Source organism: Marmota marmota, unplaced genomic scaffold, assembly GCF_001458135.2.
Source record: "Marmota marmota marmota unplaced genomic scaffold, marMar, whole genome shotgun sequence".
In the NCBI taxonomy this organism is placed as follows: domain Eukaryota; kingdom Metazoa; phylum Chordata; class Mammalia; order Rodentia; family Sciuridae; genus Marmota; species Marmota marmota.
The window spans coordinates 4,543,232-4,568,275 of record NW_025999990.1 but is presented as its reverse complement, the minus strand read 5'-3'; the positions used below and the strand labels follow the sequence as shown (position 1 = coordinate 4,568,275).

At 38.9% G+C, this 25,044-nt stretch overlaps 1 protein-coding gene across 2 annotated transcripts in view; it reads left to right on the top strand.

The window, feature by feature from the left end:
• Positions 1–1,004: 1,004 nt before the first annotated feature.
• LOC107139454 (regulator of G protein signaling 7 binding protein) overlaps positions 1,005–25,044 on the top strand; it is a 99,223-nt gene continuing 75,183 nt past the window's right edge. Inside the window, exons 1-2 of one of the 2 annotated variants that reach the window (XM_048806105.1) lie at positions 1,005–1,130; positions 1,550–1,716. In XM_048806105.1, the coding sequence (XP_048662062.1) occupies positions 1,116–1,130; positions 1,550–1,716 (182 nt within the window). In that variant the 5' untranslated portion in view covers positions 1,005–1,115. Of the gene's footprint in view, positions 1,131–1,549; positions 1,717–25,044 lie in introns of those variants that run through there. The other variant, XM_048806107.1, reaches the window with a different exon arrangement.

Below are 25,044 nucleotides of genomic sequence, written 5' to 3'. Positions count from 1 at the left end.
GCTAGTTGAAATGGGATGGGGATGAGGACTAATTTGAGTGAATGTCTCTGTGCATTCCACCTGATAGCCTCCCCACCCCCACAAACAACAACAACAAAAACAATTCAGGGAAACAAAGCTTCCCTTTTATGTCATCAAGAGATCTTTCTTTGAAGCAAAAAACTCACTCCCTCCTGTGGCCCCAGATAGACTCCTCTGAGATGCTGAGGGCTTGAGCCCACGTTGGCTCATTTAAAATCCTGTTTAGGTCCCAGCATGTGGCAATGTGCTCTACTCTGATGACACTTTTCGTTTCTAATAATAGAGCAGATGAAGTAATATTGCAATTGATGTTCCCTGGGATTTGATTGGATAAGTGTATAAACTGTGGAGGGGGAAGGGGGTTGTATGGACAGATCACATTAGTATTCCTGTCCTATCAATGTGCGGGGCCGCGACCAACGTCAGCCGGACCGACTCCCTGCGTCTACCAGTCCCGCCACGAATTCATTTGGGATCCTTAAACAGAGAGAGGAGCCCGCGGAGAAGGGATCAAGGCAACCGATTAGAGCCAATTGCCTGCAGCGGGGACAGCCAGCCCTTCCAGGCCTGGCGACCGCAGAGGGAGGGGAAAGAGGCACTGAGCACCGCTGCGGGAAGACACTGAAGCAAGAGCGACACCCTTTCCCGTCCCCCCCCCACCACCACCACCACCTTGCAGCGCAGGCTTTGAAAGCTGCTCCCCCATCTGAATGGAAACTCGGAACCGTGGGGCAGCGCGTTCCTCCTCGCTCAGCCTTGCAATCCATGCCGAGAGGAAAGCGGTGCGAACCCACGCCAGCGTCCAGCTCCCGGGACAGGGCCGGCAATGCTGCTGAGCAGAACTTGATCGCGCCTCTTCACAGCTGGTAGTGGAAGCGATGCTGCACGGCACAGCCAGCGCTTCCCCTGCTCTCCTTCAANAAAGACAGGGTGAACTGGCTCGCTCACAAGGAGGGAGGGGTTGGGGTTGGGGTGGGGGGTGCTGCTTTGTGGTGAGACAGTAGCAAACAAACCCAAACAGAGAGCACGGGGCGCTGCGGAGGGGATGAAGAAACTGGCAAATCTTCTTCAGGCTCCAGAGCCAGAGGGGTTCCATGGCCAGGCAGGAGGTGACTGTTTTTGCCTGTTAACATCCTAGTCTTTTATCTCGTGCCACTTCATATCCATGTCCTAGCAGTAGCAGAGGGGAGCATCTACGTGGGAGTCCCAGCATCATTCTATAGTGACCTGGGAGTGGAATGATAGCTCTCCAAATAAGCTCTTGCTCTTCAGAAACATTCTGAATGGGTGGGGGCAAGTGGTTGTGCAAATAGAGTTTCCAGGATTAGGCTTGCTTATGGAAAAAAAACATTTGCTTTGGATAAAGAGACTTTCCATCTTTGCGCCTTAACTTTAAACAGTCTTTAGGGTCCTTGACAGAAGATGTGGGGAAGTGGCTCAGAGGTCAGTGAAATTTCCTTTATGTACACCGAAATAGGAAACTTTCTGATGACAAGTGTTTGGTGAAAGAAACTGGCTTCTTTTCCAGCTTGTCCAAGAGTTCAACACGCAAGTGGCTCTGTATCGAGAGTTGGTCATTTCAATTGGGGACGTCTCAGTCAGTTGCCCCTCACTTCGCGCGGAAATGCACAAGACAAGAACCAAAGGCTGTGAAATGGCCCGTCAGGCACACCAAAAACTGGCTGCCATCTCAGGGTAGGAGTCTCTTGGCATTATTTGATAATTTGTATATGAGGCATGGATACTGACAGAATGTTAATGGTGTCCAAGGGTCAGAGATGATCTTTGCAAATTCGGTATTTAAACAAATCACCCTAAGGTTGGAATTCTCTAGAGAGCTATAAACAAACTATAGGCCAAACCATAATCTGAAGGCTATAGGAGTCTTGTGTGTGGAGAGGTAGTAATAAGTGATTTATTTCTTTAAAAATTTAACTTTCAGTATGATGGCTGCATAATGGAATTGGGGACTTAAGATTTGAGGAGTGGGATTGAGAATCAAATTAAAGTTAAATTATCATGCCTCAAGATTATTTTGTCAGGGCTGGGGATGTGGCTCAAGCGGTAGCGTGCTCGCCTGGCATGCGTGCGGCCCGGGTTCGATCCTCAGCACCACATACAAACAAAGATGTTGTGTCCGCCAAATACTAAAAAATAAATATTAAAAAAAAAAAAAAAAAAAAGGGTAATTATTTTGTCATCTGCTGCCAAAGAAAAGGGCAATAATGCTGTAAGAGAGAAATCTTTGCATAAATTTAAGATTTAACAAACTATTTATACCATGAGTTAAAATTCCCTATGATTTAAAATAAAATCCCTAAAATAAAGTCTTGGATATAAATTACTCTCTTCACTGNTCTTAGTTACTCTCCTTATATCAAAGAAGACATTTGGCATTTGTGTTTTAGGGATTGGCTAGCTTCACTTAGCATAATCTGCTCTAATGCCATCCATTTCCCTGCAAATTCTATGATTTTGTCATCTGCTGCCAAAGAAAAGGGCTATGCTGTAGAGAGAAAATCTTTGCTAAATTTAAGATTTACCAAACTATTTATACCATGAGTTAAATTCCTATGATTTAAAATAAAATCCCTAAAATAAAGTCTTGGATATAAATTACTCTCTTCACTGTAATGATATTGAAAGTGAGGGGTTTTGTTTGTTTGTTTTTACAGATTGGAGAAATTCACAAATCTAAAAAAACCTAGGCCACTTTGTTCCTACAAGTTATTCAAGTCTATGTAAGGTGATAATAGAGTGAGTGAAAACTTTTCTCCTGGGACCCCATCTACTCCGTCTTGATCTCCATATTGGGAGAAAAGTTAGCCAGGGACTTGTTAACAGTTGCTATTTTAAAGTACTTACAGCAAAGAAGCACAGAAATTCTTGTACAAATACAATAATTTAAGTGCTTGTTTCAGTCATAATATATCTTTATCTTTATATAAAGAAGTTATATAACTTCTTTATCATAATAGAAGTTCAAATTAGTCAGACCCACCTACTAATGTTGTAAATTGATCCTTGTAGGAATTACATATAATTTCTTCTTCATCATCCTTAATTCCAATAATGACTATTACTGGTCACTATAAAAAAGACTGGAAAGCTCTATGCTGCCTTTCTTACTAGCTTACATTTGACAATAGTCATTTTATATCAGGAGAAAAGATACATCTTTCTAATTTCCTGGGAGTGAGGGACACAAATGTACTTAATAGGAAGTGAATCCAGGAAGTGTATTTTAAGAAATGCAGGCTATAATATATTTGAGAGACAAAGATAATGTGAAACATTAAGGGACAAATGTGAAGTGGAGAAAAAACAAAACAAGAAACATGAGGGGAGAGTAATGGTTTTAAAAAGTATAGAGAAACAATGTCTCACAAGAAAAGCAGGTTAGGACAAGCAAATTTCCACTCAGGGCTGAGGCATAGCAACTCTATAACCTTCATGTCTAAGAGTGTAGGATGGAGTTATATCCAGGATCCCTTTATGTGGAAACTCAAAACAAGAACTCATTCTAAGCAGAGAAAGTAGAAGAAATGAACAAGTTCAGTTCAGAGTATTTTTCTGTACATATGAAATTCAGTTCTTCTAAGTTTTAGGAAAGAAGAAATCTGAAACTATTGGCTGAAAGTTGAGTTTTGAGGATTTGAGGTAGATTGTATTTACTTTGTTGCTTATCTATTAACTGAGGGTCAATGGTTAAGGGGGGAAGTTTTTTATAAGAATTCGTGAGAAAATATGGTATTCTTAGATCTTTGCAAAGGTAAAGCTAACTTCCGAAAATTACCTAGGATAAAATTTGACACATTCCTCCCTTGAAAATAATTAAATGCAGTTTAACATTCTTTATAAAAGGTGACAGTGATATAATTGAAGGAAATTCCTCTGGTTCCTCACCTTCAGGGCTCCATCAATGAAGAATGTGATTTCCTTTTTGCAGAATTCCATTTCTGATATTGCTTGTTATGTGGCTTCTCATTTCAAGCCTGACGTGAAGGCCGGTAGAGAGACTGTAAGATTCCTTTTACAGTATAAAGCTAGGGTGAGAACAGCAAAAGTTCTTCCAAAAGTAAAGAAAAATATTGGATTTCTTGAGTGCTTGCTATTTGCTGTCACAATCCAGCTAATTCATAAAATAGGCATCTCAGGAGGGATTATTATTCTTATTTTATTAAGAAGGCCCAGGGAGATTAAGGAAGTTGCTCAAAGACCCAGCTACAAAGTCGCACCTTTGATTCAACCCCCATGTTTTCTTGCTTCTGATATCCATGCTCTTTTCTGATGATCTTTTAATGATACCATTTCAAGAGTTGTGTAAAAAGGAAAAAATACTAACAATGCCAAAATATTGATAAACCTTAAAGAGACTAGGCTAACTGAAAAAAATCTAGTCATAATCATAGTATATGATTATGTTGATATGCAATGCCCAGAAAAAGCAAATTTATAGGGACAACAAGTAATGATTACATAGTACTTCGATGGGAACAGGTAGTGACTCAAGATGGACTCAAGTAATCTTTTTAGAGTGATGGAAATATTCCAAAACTGGAACGTGGAAATATTCCAAAGTACAACTCTGCATATAAACTAAAAACCAGTGAATTGACAACTAAAAGTGAATTCATTTTATAGTATATAAAGAATATCTCAATAAATGTTTTTTAAGACACCATCACCATACTTAACGTTTGGTCTTTTTTTGGCTTCATTCTTTTCTACAGATGTAGTTTGTAGTGAAAGGATATAAGTTAGAGGGATGGAAAAAAAATAAGTTTTGCTCTCCACGCATCCATCAAGATACCTATCTGATAGCTAGCCTCTAAGCACTGATGCTTTTGTAGGAGTACAGGTGGAAGAAAGGCAGGAGTTGAAGACATTAGTAAATTCACCAAAGAGTTAGTGAATTCATTGCTTACCACTACCCCTTTCTTGTCCACCAGCTGAACCTTGGGCCAGAGGAGGGAGATGGGATTGAAAGTAGACAGGGTAAAAAGATGAAAGAGAGAGGAAGAAAAAAAATTATGAGTCAGAATTAAGCCACAAATGCTACTACCTCCTTTTCATCCCTAATCAAATGAATCACTCCAGGTATGGTAGTAACCACAAAGGAGAAAACCCAGCCTGAGTTTCTCATGACCACCCTGGGTTAGAAATGTATCTTTCCCAACGCAATCAAATACTTTCTCAAATGGTGTTAGGTAAGTAGCTGTTTCAGCAACAGCCTTTTATTTCAGAGGCAGCAAGTGTCTTAGCACAAACCCAGCCAGGTGAATCAGAAGTCTTCTCGGCCTGATATGATTTACCAAGGTTACTAAACCTTTACAACTCAGATCTTTTCCTACATATTAAGGCCGGAGGGGCCTTAAAGATTATTTGCATTGAGGATGTATCTCAGTGGTAGAGCACTTGCCTAGCATATGTGAGGCCCTGGGTTCAATCCGCAGTAAAACACACACACACACACACACACACACACACAAACACACACACACACACACACACAGATTTGAAGATCACTTGCAAGAGTAGTCCCCCGCCCCTGCAAAAAAGTAGACGTTTTAAGCAGCAAATCTTTCCTTCAATCTAAATGTAGAAAGTCAAATCTAGAAGACAGGCCAAAGTAGCATTGCTATGTACTGTTTGAGGGTATATGTATGTATCTATGCACATGCATGCTTTCATATCAGTGGGTAATGGTCCAGACCCTGTCTCCTTGGACTTCCTTCCCAAAGTGACTTCTGCTCCAGAGTACTTTATATTTGAGGAGTCTGAGATTCAGAAGATTAAGATGAATTTAGAGGCAACTTGGCAGAGTATACAGGAGATTTTGGTCAGACAGATCTGGAATAAATACCACATTTTATGACCTTGATGAAAGTAATGTTCTATCAGTTCCTTCATCTGTAAACTAGTTGTTCTGTTCGCTCATGGAGTACTTGAGAGGACTAAGAGAACTCAATATGCAGAGAAGGGACAACATGCCCAGCCTGTCTGATGGACACTCTGCCTATCAGAGGCTGCCTAAGACTGGAACCTGAGTCTTTTGCTCCCTGGTCTAGTGCCTATTCTGTCAAACATTCCACCAACTCCTGAGAATGATGAGAGCACAACACACAGGGGAGGGGTGACCCAGAAGTGCCACTGTCCCCCAGCAAATCCCAGTAGCTGATGCTGTGGTGGGCTGGTGGTTAGGATTCCTGTCTAAGGCTGCTTTTGTGGTATCTGTGTTAAACAGAGTCTTCCTCATGCCAATACCTTCTGTTAATGGCTGCTGAAGAAACTCCAAGTGTGGAAGGGCATATGCCAGATCTTAAAAATAAGATTTAAGTATGCTAATGTGAGAGGCAAGATAGTGTAATGGAAAAGAGCATTGACTCTAAATCAGATTAGATCTGGATAAAATTCTGGCTTTACCACTTACTAAGGGTACATGTGCAAGTTGATATGCAAATTGCTTCACAGAGTGGCAAGTGGCCATCTGGTATAGTGGCTAAGTACATAAACTTGGGGGCCAGACTGGTAGTGCTACCATAGTTCACAACCTTGGGCAAAGGCATTATCTCTCTGCCTTAGTTTCCTAATCAGCAAAATAAGGTTAATAAATAATAGGACCAAATCATATGGCGTTTACAAGGGGCAAGTATTTAGGAAGCTGCCTTTTATATAGTACATTTATCTTATTATTAAGTTTGAGTTGATGTTAGTATAATTGTGAAGATATAAATTTTAAGACATAAAGTTCAGGTTGTCAAGATACATTTATATAAAAATGTATATTAATCCATCAAATATTTTTCAAATAAATATTATGGCTGGAATAAATTTTTGTTTCTCTTTGTTTCTTACATTATATTTTGAGGAATTTTCTATGGTGAAATTTTCCAGAAAGCCACCAAAAGGCCCAATCTTGAACACCTTACAGATAACATGGAGAAGTCATTAGGTTCAGACATATTTTCTTTGTTTATATCAACTTCATAAGTTATATAATACTTAAATTTTTTTAAATCTAGTTCTGTTGTAGCCTGTGTGACATTGGACAAGCCCATTAAATTCCCTGTGCAACTAAATGAGAGGGTTGAACTGAATGGCTCTTCGTCTCATGGCTTCATCATTTATTTCAGTATTCAACATTAATTGATGTAAAATCACATAGTTTTTGTTTACAGACAGACCTAGGAAATAAGAAGCACCACATAGGGAGTTTGATGATTAAATTCCAAAAATAATTTTCTTTTTGAATCTGAACATATACTAAATTCATAAGAAGAATCTTAATTTCCTGATGTTTTTTGAAGCATTGTAACAAATTATCCTAGAGCTCCATAAATACAGATTTCATGATTTTCCCTCCAGCAATGATTTCCTGACCAGCCAAGCCTGTGTTTCTCTCATTTTCTCCTTCTCTCTGCCTCTTCCCTCCTTGGTTTGTTTTGGTTTGTTTGTTTCCTATACAAAATTCCTGCTCCATTTTTTTTTCATTCCCACTTCTAGTAGGTTTCTGGTCCATTCCCTTGCTCCATTTTTTAGGAAGAAGGAAAATAGAACTGCAACTTAGTAAAGTTCCTTTTGACACTGTGGCCAAGACCACAGCAATGACATGAGTTGTGAAAACGTGGAAGGAGAGAGCTCAGTGACCATGGTCGCAAGTTCTCAGTTTTCTTTGATCCACAGGATGGAGGAGGCCTTAAGTGGGCAGTGACAGCCTCTGCTGTTAGCAGAAGAGCCCTGCAATTGGCAAGCATGCCAGGCCACCCACTCTGTCCTTTATTTTCCCTTCCTATGACAGGTGTTTTGCTTTATAATTTTAAATTCTAACTGGCCAAATAGTAAAAGGCAAGTTATGTCTACACCAAACGAATATGCTATTCTTTGAGATAATGATGAAAGCACAATTCTGCATTAGTTTGTTAGGGCTATAATTTTAAAGTGCTACAAACCGGGTGGCTTTAAGCAACAGAAATGTATTTCCCCACAGCTCTGAGGCAAGAAGGTTAAGGGGAATGTTTCAGCAGAGTTGGTTCCTAGTTCTAAGGACTATGAGGAAGAATCTACTCCATATGTCTCCCTTAGCCTCATGCCTAGCTGGCCATCATTGGTGCTCTCCAGTTTGTTGAAGTATCTCTGTCTTCAGCTTCACATGGTGTTTGCTTTTGAGTGTGTCTATATTCAAATTTCTCCTTTTCACAAGGACACAATCAGATCAACAAAAATCAACTGACAATACACACGTGGAGTGACTACTTTCTCTGATATGCAGGGAAGTACTGGGCAGATGGCAGCCCCTCGGTGGTGTGAACACTATTGGTTAAGGACCATAAACATACTGTGGAGCACATGACCAAGTACCAACTCACATTAGATTAGAGAGTGCTCTGATTAGCCACTAAAATCAATGTGAGAAGGGATCTAGAAAAGTGTTCCTCCATTATCTGCAAAGTTGAGCCTTTTTATGTTCTGAACAGATTGAATTATTTTCACCTTGTTAGGGTTTTCTCAATGGATATTCCAATTAAAAGTTGAGTCTAGGATGAACTTTAGGAAAATTCATCATCACTTTATTGTTTATACTAAGAAGTGCAAGAGGGCAAGGCTGTGTTTCATTATCTGCACACAATGAATGGCATGTTCAGTGACAATGCATGCCTTGCTTGTTCATTAAGTTTACTTGATATTTCAAAGTGTATTCTTAAAAGGAACTGTGATGTGATACAAACTTTAGTAAGAATTGAGAGATTAGATTAGTTCACATTTTATGAAATTTCTATTATATTTGATTGCTACTTTTACTGTTTTATAACTCTAAAATCAATGTTGGTTTTCAAATAATGGAGGACTTGAAGAGCATATCTAAGATTAATTTCTGAAGCATAAGCCCTCATTATTATAACCAACCAGGGGTCAGTGTGTTATTTTACAATTACTCACGAGTAATTATGTTTAATATCATCATTATATCTCCCTGCTTGGTGCCTTTATATTGAATAGTTAAATAATAGTTACTATTGAGATCGTCTTTTAGAATTGTTCTTTAAACTTTTAGCTCTTGGGTGTTTAGTTGTGCTGCATCCCAGAGACATCTGTATACATCATGGCTTCAGAGCAATACCTACATTGCCTATTTATTTCCTTCACTTTACTTGATTTAAAAAAAGGAAAAAAGAAAAACCTCATGAAAAATCTTTAACTGCTTGTATACACACACACACAGAGAGATATAAATGTGTGTGTATATATATATACACACACATATATTTATAAACACACTAAACTTATTTGTGAAATTGTTAGGATAAAGCATCCAAGCCTTTAAATAGAACTGATTTAGCAAATAAATGTTTTCAACCTAATGAAAGGCTCTAGATACACGCGGGCTAAAACAAACAAACAAAAATCAACCTAAGGTTTGTAGCTGTAGATACATAGTTAAATAATAGTAGACAGCTATTTAATTGAGTTTAAACAAAAGGGGCTATATGCATACTAACCTAGAAGTCAGACCCCCTAGTATATTCCTCCACTAAGAATATCTTGAGGCTCCCCCACTCCTTATCCTCTCAGTTACCAAGTCCTATAGTGTTTTATCTTTTTCAGTGTCTAATCTTTCTTTACCCTTTTCCCCATTTCTGTGGCCACCCTCTTAGTTCAAAAATATATCCCCCCAGGCCATCAACTATTCTTCTACCTCCCATCTGATCTCCTTACCTTCAATTTCTCACCTATTCTCTTCGATTTATTCATCAGATTCAGCCTAATCCTCCTGAAATCCTCCTCTGATCTTGTTATTTTTTTGCTTTAAAACTTCCAAAGATTTCCCACTGCCTAAAGCAGTGTCTCTTCAGATGTGATCCTTGGATTGTCAGTACTGGAATCACCTGCCCTCAGACCTAACGAGCTAAAACCTCTGGGTGTGAAGCCTGGAAACTCAAGTTGTTAACAAGCATCATTGCATCCCCTAGGAGATTCTGGAACATGCTACGTACGAGGCCTGTCAGCCTAACACAGTGATTCTTAACCTGAGCTGCACATGGAATCACTGGGGCAGTGTTAAACATTTGCTATGCCTAAGTTCCATCCCTAAAATTTCTGACTTAATTGGCCTGAGATGCAGTCTGAGCATTGGGATATTTTTTAAAAGCTGCTTATATGATCATCTGTATCAGAAAGGATTATGTGGCTACATTTAACAAAAAATTTTAAAGTAGCAGTTGCTTAAAAACACCAGGCTTTATTTTTGCACAGAAAAGTCTTAGAATGGACAATTTAGAACTGGGGATGGTGACTCATGTAACCATGGTTCTGTTGCTCATCCTTAGTTTGTGGCTTCCACCTGAAACCTCACTTTATGATTCAAAATTACTGCATTGGGTTCCCAACTAGAAGGAAGAAAAGAGGAAGGGCAAGAGGCCACAATTCCAGCTGCATCACCACCTAAGCAGTTCCAAATAGAACCTCTTTCTGAACTACATCACATTGTCACATCTAACTGCACACTTTCACCTAAAAGGTTTTATTTTCCCTTGCCACATTAAATGAGAAATTTATAGCTAAGAAAAAAGAAAAAAAAGAGAGAGAGCAAATGAAGATTGAGAAACAACTAAAAATCTCTGTCAAAAGTACCCTACCTATATGCCTGGGCTTAGCTTTTACCACTTAACTTTTAAAGTCTCCACTTCTTCACGCTGTTCTTTTTAATTTCTTACATGTATGTAACAGGAAAACTATCCTATTAGTCTAGACAGATGGTTTCTGTATGTAAAGGCATACTCGTTAGCTCAAAAACTAAATAATAAGTCACTCTCCTGAATGTCAGGGTCTTATAGTCTCATTATGACCTCCTGTGCTTCTCACAATGAAAGACAAAACAGAGGAAAGCATCAGTTTTGGTGTTCATCAAAAAATATGAGGCACAAAAAACACTGAAGAGGGCAGGAAGTTAGACAAGATGACTTTGAAGGGATTTGAGTATGAGTTTCACCAAAATAGGATATGAAATGAGATAAGACCTGGAAGGAATATAGGTAAGGACACTCAAGAAATCAGTTTTCAAAACTTACCTGACATTGAGAGAGACTAAAAAAAAAAATTAAAAAAGTTTTTTGAAGCCACCTTTAGTAAATCAAAGAATTTCATTTCATCAAGAAGTTAAAATCTGATCTGCTGTTATGAATAAAATGTGGGCAAGCAGCTATACAACCAACTTGAGGAGGCAGGAAGGTTTTCTGGATATGGGGATAAAGTACAAAATGTTCTATGATCCAGATTTTAATGAGCTCATTAAGGGAAATTGAACTCAAAGCTCAGTATCTCCTATAAACACTGCTCTATAGTTAGGTTATAAATCATATTTAACCCATAATTCCCTAAATTATAAACCCATTCATTACATATGATAGTATTTTGTATGGGAAACTCTATTTGTGGCCCAACTCCAGGAGTCATCTCTCTATTTGGGAATCTATTCATGGAGCACCCACCATATGCCACCATATGCCATGTGTTCTTCCAGGTGCTACAGACACAACCACTCTGAACAAACTAGAGAAGGTTTCTGCATTCATGCTGTGGAGGGAAGGGGTGACCAAGATGAAACAAGCAAAAAGGGCATTTCAGATAGTGATAAATGCAGTGATAAAAATAAAGCAGAATAATATGAAAGAATTATGGATGCAATGTGGGAAGTTATTTTCAGATAGGGTGGTTAAAAAGGATCTTCTGAGCAGTGACATCCTACCTTAATATCTTATTTTGAGAAGGAATTAACTATGTGATAATCTGAGAGAAAAGCATTTTAGGCAAAGGGAACAGCAAGTGTAATGTTCCTAACTATGAACTGACCTTCGCATGTTTGAGGAAAAGAAAGCAAGCTACAGTATTAGTTCAAAATTGGCTTTAGCTGTAACACAGTCCAGATATCAATGATTTAAATACATAAATTAAAACCCCAATAGTGGGGACTGGGGTGGTGGCTCAGTGGTAGAGCACTTGCCTAGCATGTGTGGGGTGCTAGGTTTGATCCTTAGCACCACATTAAATAAATAAATAAATGTATTGTATTCATCTACAACTAAAAATATAATTTAAAAAAAAACAGGGGTGGGCCTGGCACTGTATGGCACACCTGTTATCCCAGCAGCTCAGAAGCTGAGGCAGGAGGATTACAAGTTCAAAGCCAGCCTCAGCAAAAGTGAGGTGCTAAGGAACTCAGTGAGATCCTGTCTCTAAATAAAATACAAAATAGGGCTGAAGATGTGGCTCAGTGGTCAAGTGTCCCTGAGTTAAATCCCCTGTACCAAAAAAAAAAAAAATGCCAGGGGTGGGACATTACAAGCATTGTTCATAATTCAAGGATACCAGGATTGAGATTTCTGTAGTACTCCAAGTGTTTTCCTCAAGGTCCCAAGATTGCTATTGCAGTTCCAGAAATCGTCTGATGTACTTATCTCTCTCTTCATACCAGTTATCTAGTGAGAATAAAACTCTCCTAATCCATAAGCTAAAGCCCAGGACACCATCTTTAGCAAAACTGGGGAAATGGGAAAAGTGAGAATCTTAGATGTGGGAAGTAAGGAAAGGATCTGAAGTGGGAAGAAAAAAGTAGAAGGAGATATTTAGCATTTCCCTGTCCTTCCTGCCCATTCTCTTTTTAGTTTGTTCCTTCACTTATTCATTAAACATTGAACACCTATTATGGGCCAGATATTGTGCTAGGTTCCAGAAGTATAAAGATGAAAAAAACATAGTCCCTGCACTTAGAAGTGCTGAGCATCTAGCATCTGGATGGAGACAGACATGTAAACAAACCATTGCCAAACAGTGTGATAGATGCTGCAGTAGAAATATCCAGATGAGTGAAGGTAGACAGGAGGCAGCAGTCAGCTCTGCCTCAGGGGGCATAGCCAAAGAGGAAGACTTCAGGAGGGGGATGATGCCATTTGGCTGGGCCTTGTAAAGCAAATAGGAATGTACTTTCTCTTTTATTTGTGGCTTCCTGCCATGGGTAAACCTCATGAGACACTCTTTGTAGGTCTTGCACCAAAAGGAGACAGAAATAGTTTTTATTCATTTATTTATTTAGAGATGGGGTCCTACTAAGTTGTCCAGAGTGGCCTCAAACTCCTGGGCTGAAGTGATCACGGGTAGCTAGGACTAGACCTGGCCAGAAATAGGAGTTTAAGAGCCTACTATATGTTCTGCCCTTTGCAAATATTGCTTCATGATTAAATGAGTTCTTCAGAAATAATATTTTCTTACAGGCCAGTGAGATAACGTTTTTAAAGGCTGGCATGCTGACTGGGAAGTAAATTTACTTGCACATGTCAGAGATTGGCCACAGTGACCATAACACAGAGCCAACTATGTAATTGGGTGGGAGCTGGAATTATTTCACCAGTTCAAGAATGTCAGGATTGAGGCCCTTGTCATTCTTTTGACTTTTCCCTATGGTTCCAAGATGGCTGTCCTCTTCAGGGCGAATGCATTTCCAGGGTTGTCTCTGGATTCTAGGTGAGGCACACGTGGAAGCTTTTCAGAGAAAGCAAAATGCTAGGGTTTTTTGTTGTTGTTGTTTTTGTTCTTTTTGGTTTTGTTTTTTTAATCATCACTTTGTAGTAAACTGGGGTTCTGAAAATTTGACATATTTGTTTAAACTATTTGGTGGGCTGGGGTTTGAACACTAGTCTCCCTGGTCTTTATTCCAGCCACTCCATGGGCTGTTCTCCCAGACTGACCCTTTCTTTCTTGGACTGCCCCAGGATTCCTTTCATTTTCTTCCACTGCCACAAACTATTATTTCCACTTAGAATCTCTCTCCTCCCCTGAACACACTTCAGAATAAGGATCTCTTCAGCTGCCACACACAGCGGACTTGAGGGCTTTTAAGGTTTTCTCAGCTACTAAGAAAAGGAAAACAGGATGGAAGAATAACAAAATTATGGCTTTACTGGAGCTGCCAGTGGAATGCAAATGGATCTTGGCTCTGCATTCCTGAGGTCTCAGCACTTTTCTTTGGACCCCAAATTTTTCACTTTCTTCCCTCATAACCACATTTACTCAAATTGCTCTATCCTCAGGCACTGTCCTTCTGGGTTGTGATTATGCAAGTCCTAGAAATGACCCTGAAGGACCAGACTTTGTTCAGGCATGGCTGGGCTGAATTCTGGGTATTTCAAGAGCTGATCTGTCTCTTCAAGGCAGAAGACATTATAAGCAGGAACAGGATATCCTATCACCACAATGACAGTGGCCACCCAGCTCCCTTTCAGGGTGCCAATGAGCACAAGAGTAAAAGAGAAATGCAGGTGAGGGTGAGGAATGGTACCAAGGGCTGGAGGGTCTCAAATGAGAGACAGCTTCCACTGGGATGATAGGACCCCTCATAAGAAAGTAGCCTTTTTATTCTTGCCATCTACTCATGAGCTGAGGACATATGTGAAGTTGATAGGTCCTCCCCCCTCAGATATTCTTTATCAGTAAGCAGATAATTTCTCATGTTTCATTTTCAGTATCATATTCTTATTATTCCATTACCTTGAATATTGCCACTTGTCTTATAATCAAAAAGGAAACCATCCCTCTTATCCTCACCAAATATATCTGATATAGGAAAAATTCAAGTGGGAAATTTATCCCCAAAATGGTCTCTGATGTATAGTACTACTTAATGTTTCTTGAATTATATACCTCAAACATTTTGGATTTTGTGACTTCATTTCTGTTTTTTTATCTATTCTTATTGTAAGAGAGAGAGAGAGAGAGAGAGAGAGAGAGAAAAGATGGGGCCCATGCATATTTTTCCACAGAGTAAGAAATCAATAAACAGTGTCTAGGATCCATCATCTTAAGACTTGTTCCTGTTCTTACTAGTGGTTTATTAATTTTTATAAAGATGTTTGTTTTTGTGTTGTGATATTTTTCCCCTAGGCATTGTTCATAAGTAGTAGCCAAAGTAGACAGGTCTTCTCTATGAGGACCACAATATGTCTTTACCCCCAAGTAATGTAGGTGAAGCAGGTGTAAATGGTCAGGAACTTTCTGGGACTGGGACTTAGGAATATATAGATTGGATGAGGGCATCCATGGGAGAGAGAAATGCTCACTCTACTGGAGGGTGAGTGGAAGGTCTCTCCCCATTTGGGTCAGTTCCCTTGGCTATCACAGGTGGCCAAAAGCCTCAGAATTCATCATTTTTAGAGGGTAGCTGTGGGAGGGTAACCTGTAGACATTTGAGGAGCCTTCTATGTGTGCACAGCCAGAGGGGAGAATGGTGGTAGCTCCCACTAGACAGCACACCATCAGGAGACAGGACACATCAACCACCTACTAAGAGTGACTCCACAAGGAAGAAAAAGATTTGACAGATTGCACTGGGTAAGTCCTATGAATCTTTCACCTCACAAGCCACATTTTCTGTCTGTCTGAAGTTTGAGCTTGAATGGCTGCATCTGTTTGAATACTGTACCATTGTTGAATAACGAGGAAACTGCTTAGATTATTTTAGGCCTCAATATCCACCATGGTACAGAATCACTCTGCAAATGTTCCTTCCATAAAACAAGCCATATCAACTGTTTTTATATTCATAGATTCAGTCTTTTGTTTTCTGAGGAAGAAATGTGTTTTAAGCTACCAAATCTGTTCAGACTTAGAGTGGATTTAAATTTTTCTCTAAATCTGCATATCAGGTTATTGTAAGGCGCCACCGTACATCTCATGTGAAAATTTGAAGTGACTTCAGGTATCCACTTAGGTATAATCTTTCTAGAAGCAAGGCGAGCACAGTTCATTCCGGGAGAGTCTTGCTTGACGCGTCAGCATTCTAAAGGCATTCTCCAGCTTCTGAGGAGGAAATTCTGTGGGATGTGAGGGGGAACAAGGCAGGCGAGGAGAATGATTCAGCTGAAAAAGAAGAAAGGAAATGGGGAAGGAGGGCCGAATTAGTTCTTTGGGAAATATGCTGACTAAGGAGTTGGTACTGCCAAGAGATGAAGGGATGAAGTTGAAGGGAAATAAAAGGGACTGGTGGATCTCAGGACAAGAAGCTGGAGGCAGTGTGTGACTCAGGGTCTTTGAACTCATGTCCAGCTAGGGCCAAGATAGATGAGGGTGTGAGTGCAAGATCACGTGCCAAGGCGTCTGAAGCAGGCTGTGGCAACCAGGTTTCATTGGTTGCCAATTCCCATGGGCCAAATGTGCGGTTTTGATGCTTCTTCTTCTTCCTTTTTTTTTTTTTAAATCTTATTTATTTTTGTTCCATTTTTTAATTGTTTCAGTATAGTTGTACATAATGGTGATATTCATTGTTACATATTCACATATCTGCACTGTATAACAGTATAAATTGGTCAATATTATTCCCCAGGATTTTTTCCTGTCCCTCCTCTCCTCTGTCCCCCTGGTCCCTTTCATCTACTCCACTGATCTCCTTTAGATTTTTATGAGATCCACCTCTACCTTTACCACAGATATGTAGCTTATTTTCTAAGAGACCATGAATCCATGTTTGTGTATGAAATACCATGGTTTTGTACGTTGGCCAGTGTTTTCTGACTCAGGGGGCCTCAGCCTTCTGTGTCTGCCTCTGTTAGTTATCACCTCCTTGCTCAGAATATTTGCCAGTTGTTGATGGTGGACAAATTGAGAAGTGCCTGGATATTTTATAATTTTGGATTTGTATTAGTCATTGGTATCAGTGTCACCTTCTTAATTTCTTTGTTGCTTTCACAGTGGCATGTGGTAGAGATTAAAGATTGTCAATATCATTCACCTCATAAAAAAATCCTACCAAATATAGAAAAAAAGGAAATACATTTTAGTTTTGAGTTATTAATTAATGAAGGCCAATCCTATTTAATTAGCCTTAGGAAACTAGAATTGAACCTAAGGAAGGAATGATAATATTTGTACATTTGTCCTAAAGTCAAATTGCTTGAAAGACCCTCTTTTGCCAGGAAGGCAGTTACTTAAATGATTATATAATTCACATATTATTCTTTTGCATTAAACAGGAACCATTAATCATCTTATGAGCAAGATCAAGCCTGTCAGAGTCTGAGGTCTGCATGCGTATCATATATCAAATATACACATTTTACTTTATCTAAGTGAAGTCCTAAGGGGAAAAAAAAGTCTTAACCTGATTTCTTGTTATTTATATGATTTAGTAGCTGGTAGGATTTAACTGAAAGAGAATACCATATATGACACACTGACAAATTTTACTCTATAAGAGTTATGGCTGTATCTGCATAGTTATTTCTGAATTCCCAAATGAGTGTTCATTCTATGATCAGATTTTTTCTTCTCATGGCTATGGAAACTGTATCTAACATTTCCTTTTGTATATTGAATCTGTCCCTGTTCTAAGACTAAGATTGAACGCAGCCTGGAATTATCCATTCTTCTCATGCCTTCCTCTGTTTACCTCTCCCTCTTCTAGAAAAGCAGTCAGGTGAGATGAGACTAAAGGGAAGGGGATTTGGACTAGAAAGACATTGGTGTGACATGCAGAGGAAAAAAAAATTTAGGGAAGAAATTTGTGCGTTTGGAAGAAACTAGATCAAATGGCTGACTTGTAAGGTTCATGAAAACTCCAAGATCCACAAATTCTATAATAATTTAACTTTGTCTTGATAGCTTCTTCTAGTCATAGATTTAGCACCTATATATGTGATTTGGCATCAATATTTCAAACATTATTATTATATTACTAATGCAATTATACCTTCTGGAGTTTTCAAGGTTAGTAAGGTTCCTAACTCCTGCATTTTCAGGGTTCTTTAATTTTTTATTGTTTATTACCATATTAGTCCCTAAGGAATAAGTGCACATGATCAATCTGCAACCACAGGCCCCACACAGCAATCATTACTGTCCACAGGCCCCTTAGCACAGCTTCCATGCCATCATCTTGACAAGTCCAGGCAAAGGTGTTGTCTTAGGTATTCTGAAAACAACCAGTCCCTAGAGTGGTGGGGTGGTACTGGGGTCCATCCTGAAGAGGGAGAATAGCCACCACACTATCTCCATGCCAAGGGCTGGAAAAAACTCTACCCATTTTTTAAACTGTTGATGTATTTTTAGAATCTTTTGCCTCTGCTTCATCTCATCACTGAGGCTGAGTCTCATCTAGGGTTCAGGTGGTAAACAGACACCATTCAACCTCCTACAGCACTATTCCTTCTTCCAGACGTATTTCCCAAAATCTATTTCCCCACACCCCACAGGGACAAGTGAAACCCCAGGAATTTCCCCAATACATATTCTGGCAATGGAGGTGGAGATGAAGACAGAAAAAGATTCAGAAATAGGAGAAGGTGTCCTTGATCTGGGGCCTTCTCTACCCTAGCTCAGCAAGCTAAGTTAAATGAATAGTTGAAGAAACAGCTACTGGGACTCGTATTCCTTCTCAGGCATCTGATGGAGTCCTCTCACCCTACCTACCATTGCAGGGTCTACAACTTTAGAGCTAAGTGGGTACTGTGTGATATCCCTTGATTTCCTGGAGTCCTAGAGGGCCCTAAGAAGTGCACTTACCCTTAGTTGAATAAACAGAATCCATTGTCACCATGGATATTCTGCTTTCCCAGAGCAAAGTGCTTCCACTTACATTAAGGACATTTAATCCTTACTACACCTTTATGAAGTGGGAATCATTATCTCTGTTTTACATATGAGGAAACTGAAGCTCTGAGAGGTGACTTGCCTTCACCACATGACCCGAGAGCATGGAGTGAGAAGCCATGGCCTTGCCCTCCATCCCACAGGGCTCCTCTCCATTCACTCTGTTATTTATCTTTAAGGGAATTTTTTTTTTTTAGCTTGCAACAGGCAGATTCTTTTATCTCTTATGAGCGAATACCCATCTCCATTTTTATTTCTTGCACTTATCTGCCTTCAGTTGTTGTTCTGATGTATTATACAGATCTGAAGAATCTCCATCACAGAAGTGACAGCAGGGTGCGAATTCACCACAAGGGAGAAGTAATTTAGCACTTTGCTTAGTTTCTATGGGAGTATACTCTGGTATACTTGCACCTAACCTGTTCCCAACTGAAGCCCTGGTGGAGGGGAATTTGTGGGTGTGAGTGGAACATTGAATTACTAAATCCTAGAGTTTTTCAATCCAATTAACCTTGCCTTCAGACACTTCACCAAAGAAGTGGAAGACATGGCAAGCAGTCTTTTTCTAACCTGCAACCTTTGGTCTGAAAAAGTGATGGGTGAGTTCTACTTTTCCTAGGCTCAAGGTACCATCCATTTCCAACTCCACTGCAATTAGGAAGGGATAATGGCAGTAATGGCCAAATTCTAGTTCAGCTGACACTTTTGTGAGACAGTCGGGTCTGAGTCTGCAGGTGCTCCAGCCAGCTTACTTAGGCAGTGAGCAAATAACACTACCATTTAAACACCTACCAGTATTTTACAGAAATACAACCTTGGAGTTTCTGGAAATGCTTGGAGAGGCTGCAGCCAAGCAGGTGGGGACTCAGAGATATTGAGATCTGAGGGCCAATGCTAAAGGATTTGGAGCTATGAGTACAAGTGAGAAAAGCCTGAGACACTCCAATTTCCCTTGAATTGAAGCTCTTCGTCTGCCCTCCAGCCTTTCCCTTGTAACCAGCTCTAAAGCAAAACATTCAAAGCTCTCTAAAACCTGAGCAGTAACAAGAATATGCACTTTTCTAGCTTTCAAGACCAAATACCCTGTGAAAATCGACTAAGAAATCACAAGAGTGATATGCCCATGTACTTTTAGCTCAAGAAAGAGTAATTATAGGAGGTTTCAAGAGGCTCCATTATCCAGTTGCCACTTTAACTTGCAGAAGCTAATGCTTAGAGGGTAGGGTCCCGGGACACCACTCTTGAGAGATCCTGATTTCAGCAGGTATTAAGCAGTGGTTCTTCGCCCTGTTGCACATTATAGTATTTAAAAATTATTATACCTGGGCTCCACCCCAGATAAATTAAACCAGAATGTCTGGGAGCAAAGTGAGGGAATGATAATTTAAAAAATTTCTACAGTTGATTTGAGAACATATAGTAGAAATTGAGAACCACTGGTATAGAGGAAAATGGTCAGAATTTGTCAACAGAAGACCGCCCCCACCCCATTTAGAATTTCTGCCAAGCTTTTTAACAGGATAATTTTGATCACATAATTGACCACTCTGAGCTGTAGTTTTCATATAATTTCTAAGTTTCCTGTAGGCCGCCAGCATTTGCATGTACATTAAAGCATTGTTTACAACCATAAAAAATGAGGAATAATTTAAAGACCCAATAGAGGATTGAATAACTAAGGATATACCAAGGTACTTGAATATTGTGCAGACATTTAAAATGACATTAAGTGAAATACCAGATTATAAAGCAGTTTTATCCTGTGACCTCATTTTTGAAACAAAATTCAAAACATACATACACACCAAAATCTACAGTTTTTCCTTTCTAGATAAGTAATTTTCAGTTTTTTTACATACCCATGTTTCTAAATATTTTGTATTAAATGCTAAGGGGAAAATCTACTCACACACTTCAAGTCTTGAATATTAGTGTTAAATAGAGTTGTAGTAAAATCTAAAAAATTAATTATGCTTATATATGTGGAGTTTTAGTTTAGTTTAGGAGCTTCATTGTTTTTGTTTTTGTTTTTGACAGTGTAGGGGATAAATCCCAGGGACTGTCTCACCCATGCTAGGCAAGTGTTCCACCACTGAGTGACACCCACAGCCCCTGAGTTTTAGCTTTTATATGTGTTGGGCAGCTAAATGCAAAACTGGCTGCTTTGCTTGTCCTCTAAATTACCTACAAAAGTGTACTAGTCCTAGACTTGTTTCTTTTCCTGATTTGCAGACTGAAGATTAAGAGAAAGAGTGGGAGGAGGAAGAAGGCATTTCTCCTGCAGTGTTTGTTCTGGGTCCTGATAGGGCTGCCCTCATTTCTTTGGAGATAATAATGAGAGAGGAAGCAGGAGTGAGAAAGTCAGGAGGCCAAGGGAGCCTCAAGAGATGGCTCTTGATCTATTTTTCTCACCTAGATCATCTTGTATCTATATTTTTATCTTATATTTCAGTGGTGATGAAGATAAGATGAGAGACATCAATATATGAGACTAGGACACAGGCACACAATCACTCAATAAATTTCTGTTCACTCACATATGCCTCCATGAAGTGAATGACATAACTGTTATTTAACAAACATGTGACCTCAGTAAATTATCACTTGCAAGCCTTAGTTTCCATTCCTGAAAAACTGAGGATAATAATAGCACCCATTTTACTTGGTTGCCATGAGAATCTAATAATGTGAAGCATTAAGCAAAACATCAAACATATGTGTTTGATACATGGCAGTTATTATTATTATTCTAGTATTTCTTAACCAAAAATACTTGATGTATTAATAACATCTTCACTGTAATCCAGAAAAAGAGAATTGTACATAAAATAATAAAAATAGTTTGGGAGAAAAGGATATTTCAAATGTTCAAAAATAATTCTTCTGAGGTCTGACATCAAGAATAGAATATTTCATTTTAGAAAGAATGCCTTAGAGAAATGATGAGCCACCTACAAAGGCTACTACTACACTAGAAAATGACTTTGGGTTTAAGGCCAATATTTTTGTCATAAAAGTGATTAGGCCTTTGAAAATATTTTCAAAACAACACGGTTAATGCACATAATATAATAAGGATATCTTGACTTTATTTCCAGGTTCAAGCATCAAGAGAACTGGGTAGAGGAACAGGGAAAAATAAACTCTCAGGTTTAGCTTTTATATATGTTGGGCAGCTAAGTGCAAAACTGGCTGCTTTGCTTGTCCTGTAAATTACCTACAAAAGTGCACTAGCTTAAAAAAGTGTACTAGGTAGAGACTGGTAAGTGAAATGATTCTGGCTTCAAATTGTAGTATACTTGCAGATGCTTTCAATTCAAGACTTTACTGGAATAAACAGGTTTTGAAACAATATAGGTGGTTTCCAAACTTGCATTGCCCAATATAATCTTCCCAGGATCTTAAAAAATGTCAGCATTTGGATTTTACACCCATAGATTCTGACTTATTTGATCTGGGGCATGGCCTGTCCTCCAGACTTTTTTAAAAATATCACCAAGTGCAGCCAAGTTAGACAACCACTGGCATAGACAAAGGACTGTTTCAAGCAAGCAAAGCCCCTAAGAAAGGATGTTTCCCTTCTTTCTTCAAGGGGATGTTCCCAAAGTAGAGCAATGGAGAGCAGTCCCACATGGGTGTCCCTTTCTTTTCCCCTATTTTTTTCAACCCTCTGCTGGAGGAGTTACATCAGCTTCCAAGAGACAATTGTTGTATCATTCATGACAATGACCATTTTTCAGATTATAATTCTTGTTTTACCAGCATCATGCCACCTTCTGATTTATGCACCTCTGCCTCAGTTTCCGAAGCTGCCCTTTATCTGTGATAGCATCACATAACCAGAAAACTTCCATTTATGGCCACATAAGAATCTCCATGGGCAATATTTAATTTTGTATTAAGCGACATTGCTATATGAAGATGATATACCAACCATATTAGTTTTAGGTAGAAGTCAATGTGTTTAGTTGGTAGCTTTGAAGTATGACCCAGCCAAGGAGCTCTTTTGTTTTGTTTGTGTGTTTTCTTTTTTTGGTGCTGGGGTTTGAATCCAGGGCCTCATACATGCCAAGGAAATGCTCTACCACAGAGCTACATGCCCAGCCCCAGGAGCTGGGTCGTGAATACAGCGCTTAATGTCTACATTTGTGTGTCTGTCAGTAGGAGAACAAAGTAAATTGGGTTAAATATAAACTTAAGTTTTTTAATTGAGAAATAAAAGGTCATTCACTCATCTTTCAACATAGTTTGGACTTCATTTCTTATACTGAAAGTAAAGGTAAAGGTTCTTTATACACTAGAATTTGAAGCCAGAATCATTTCACTTACCAGTCTCTACCTGAAAAAAGAAATTAAGAAATATATAATGAGGACTGGGTTGTGGCTCAGAGGTAGAGCACTCGCCTGCCATGCGTAAAGCACTGGGTTTGATCCTCAGCACTACACAAAAATAAAGATGTTGTGTCTACCTATAACTAAAAAATAAATTAAAAAAGAAATATATAATGAATGTGGATGGTGTACACATTGAGACTATATAGAAGAGAGTTTGTTGGCCTGAAATGATAAAAATAGCTTCCAAATTTAAAAGGGCTTTCATGATAAAAAAAAAATGATCTTTCATTGTCCTTGGAACATACCTGTGTGATATTTTTATTTTTCTGTTGTAGATGAGAAAAGGGAGGCTCACAGAGGTCAATGTCTTGCCAAAGATCACATAGTCAATAAACAGTAGGGTCAGTGCTCTAATGTGCATCCTCCTGATTCAAAAGCCACCAGACTTGTCACTGTACCACAACTGGAAGAACACAAATAGCCTCTGAATGTGGTTCTAATTTATTAGACAATTTATAACATTTTGCTCTTCTTTTTATTTTATATGTGACTTCCAGAAATAGGCTTAGCTCTGCTATTGATTGGTAGTTAAGGAGATTTATCAATTAGGTTGTTTTTTTTTTTTTTTTTNTATTTTATATGTGTACATTCCAGAAATTATGGCTTTAGCTCTGCTATTGATTGGTAGTTAAGGAGATTATCAATTAGGTTTTTGATTTTTTTTTTTTTCTTTTTTTTTTTTTTTTTTTGCAAGCAGGAACAGCTGGCTATATCTATCTTAAGCTAATATTAAAATTTATTGAAACATTATAGTAGGATCATACAGTTAAGTGAGAATAGGAGAAAAAAGGGTTAGAACGTGGACATGAACAAAGGGATCTACACAGACTATGTGGAATGGCCCAGGTGGGACGGCCAGGGTAGTGCTGCAACCAGTGCCACCAGTGGACGCTGCTGCTCCAAATGAGTCCTAACCATTCCTTTTTCTTGGGCTGCATACTCCAGTTTCTCAGGCCTGGTAAGAACACCCAGTTGGCCATGTGGAACATCCTGGCTGCAGGGGGTAGTGGAGGGAGGCTGTCCCAATTTCATCTTCCATGGACTTCATGAGTTCTCAGAACCACTAGTAAGGGGAAGAGAAAGAAGGGTTGAATGCTGGGCATCTAAAGAAATGTCCCCTACAGAACAACACTGGTTTAAGAAGTTATAGCTATATTCTTCTTTCTGTTTTTCTTCAGTATTAGAAAATCTCATAAGAGAGGATTCCGTGAAAATTATGAGCTATTATAAAAATATATATATTTTACTCATCCTTTTAATTAAAAAAACCTGTGGTTAATAACTTCAAGTCATTGGAGACATAAGTCAATTTGCACATTGAGCAGAAACAACATTCTGCACTGGGGGACTTTGTTATTTGTCTTCTCCCAAGATATAGGGTGTGCGGAGTTACACTCTCATTAGTTTTCTAACCCAGTTTTGGCTCATGAAGAAGTCACCTCATGCAATTGGGTCACAGCCACTCTAGGCCAGAGTCCGGAAACACACTCCTTGTTCATTCATTCGTGCACTTCTTCATTCATTCCTTCTTCAGCCTACATTTATTATGCATTTTTGTGCATGTTAGGCTTTGGGGTTTCCAGTATCTGGTTATGGGAATATGAAGATAAAAATTCATAGATCCTGAAAAGAATATATTGTTTGTGCATATGTGTGGTGGGTTCCTCCTCACATGACTTGAGTGTGTGTATAGTGCTATGCAAGAATTAGAGATAATCTAAGTTTTCAAACTATATGTGGGATTTAGATCATTTAAAGAATACCTTTATTAATAACATGAGAATAGCAGAGATACTAATATATTTAGACAGTGTTAAAATTTTCATTATCTTAGAATTCGTCCTTCTATCTCCTCTAATTTTGTACCCGCTAGGGTTTTTTTTTTCCTCTCTCTCTCTTTGCTGTGTGCATACATGCAAAACTAAACAGCAAAGATTGCTCATTGCTTATCAGTAAGAGGTACTTTTTAGAGAGAATGTTAGGTTTTGAAAAATT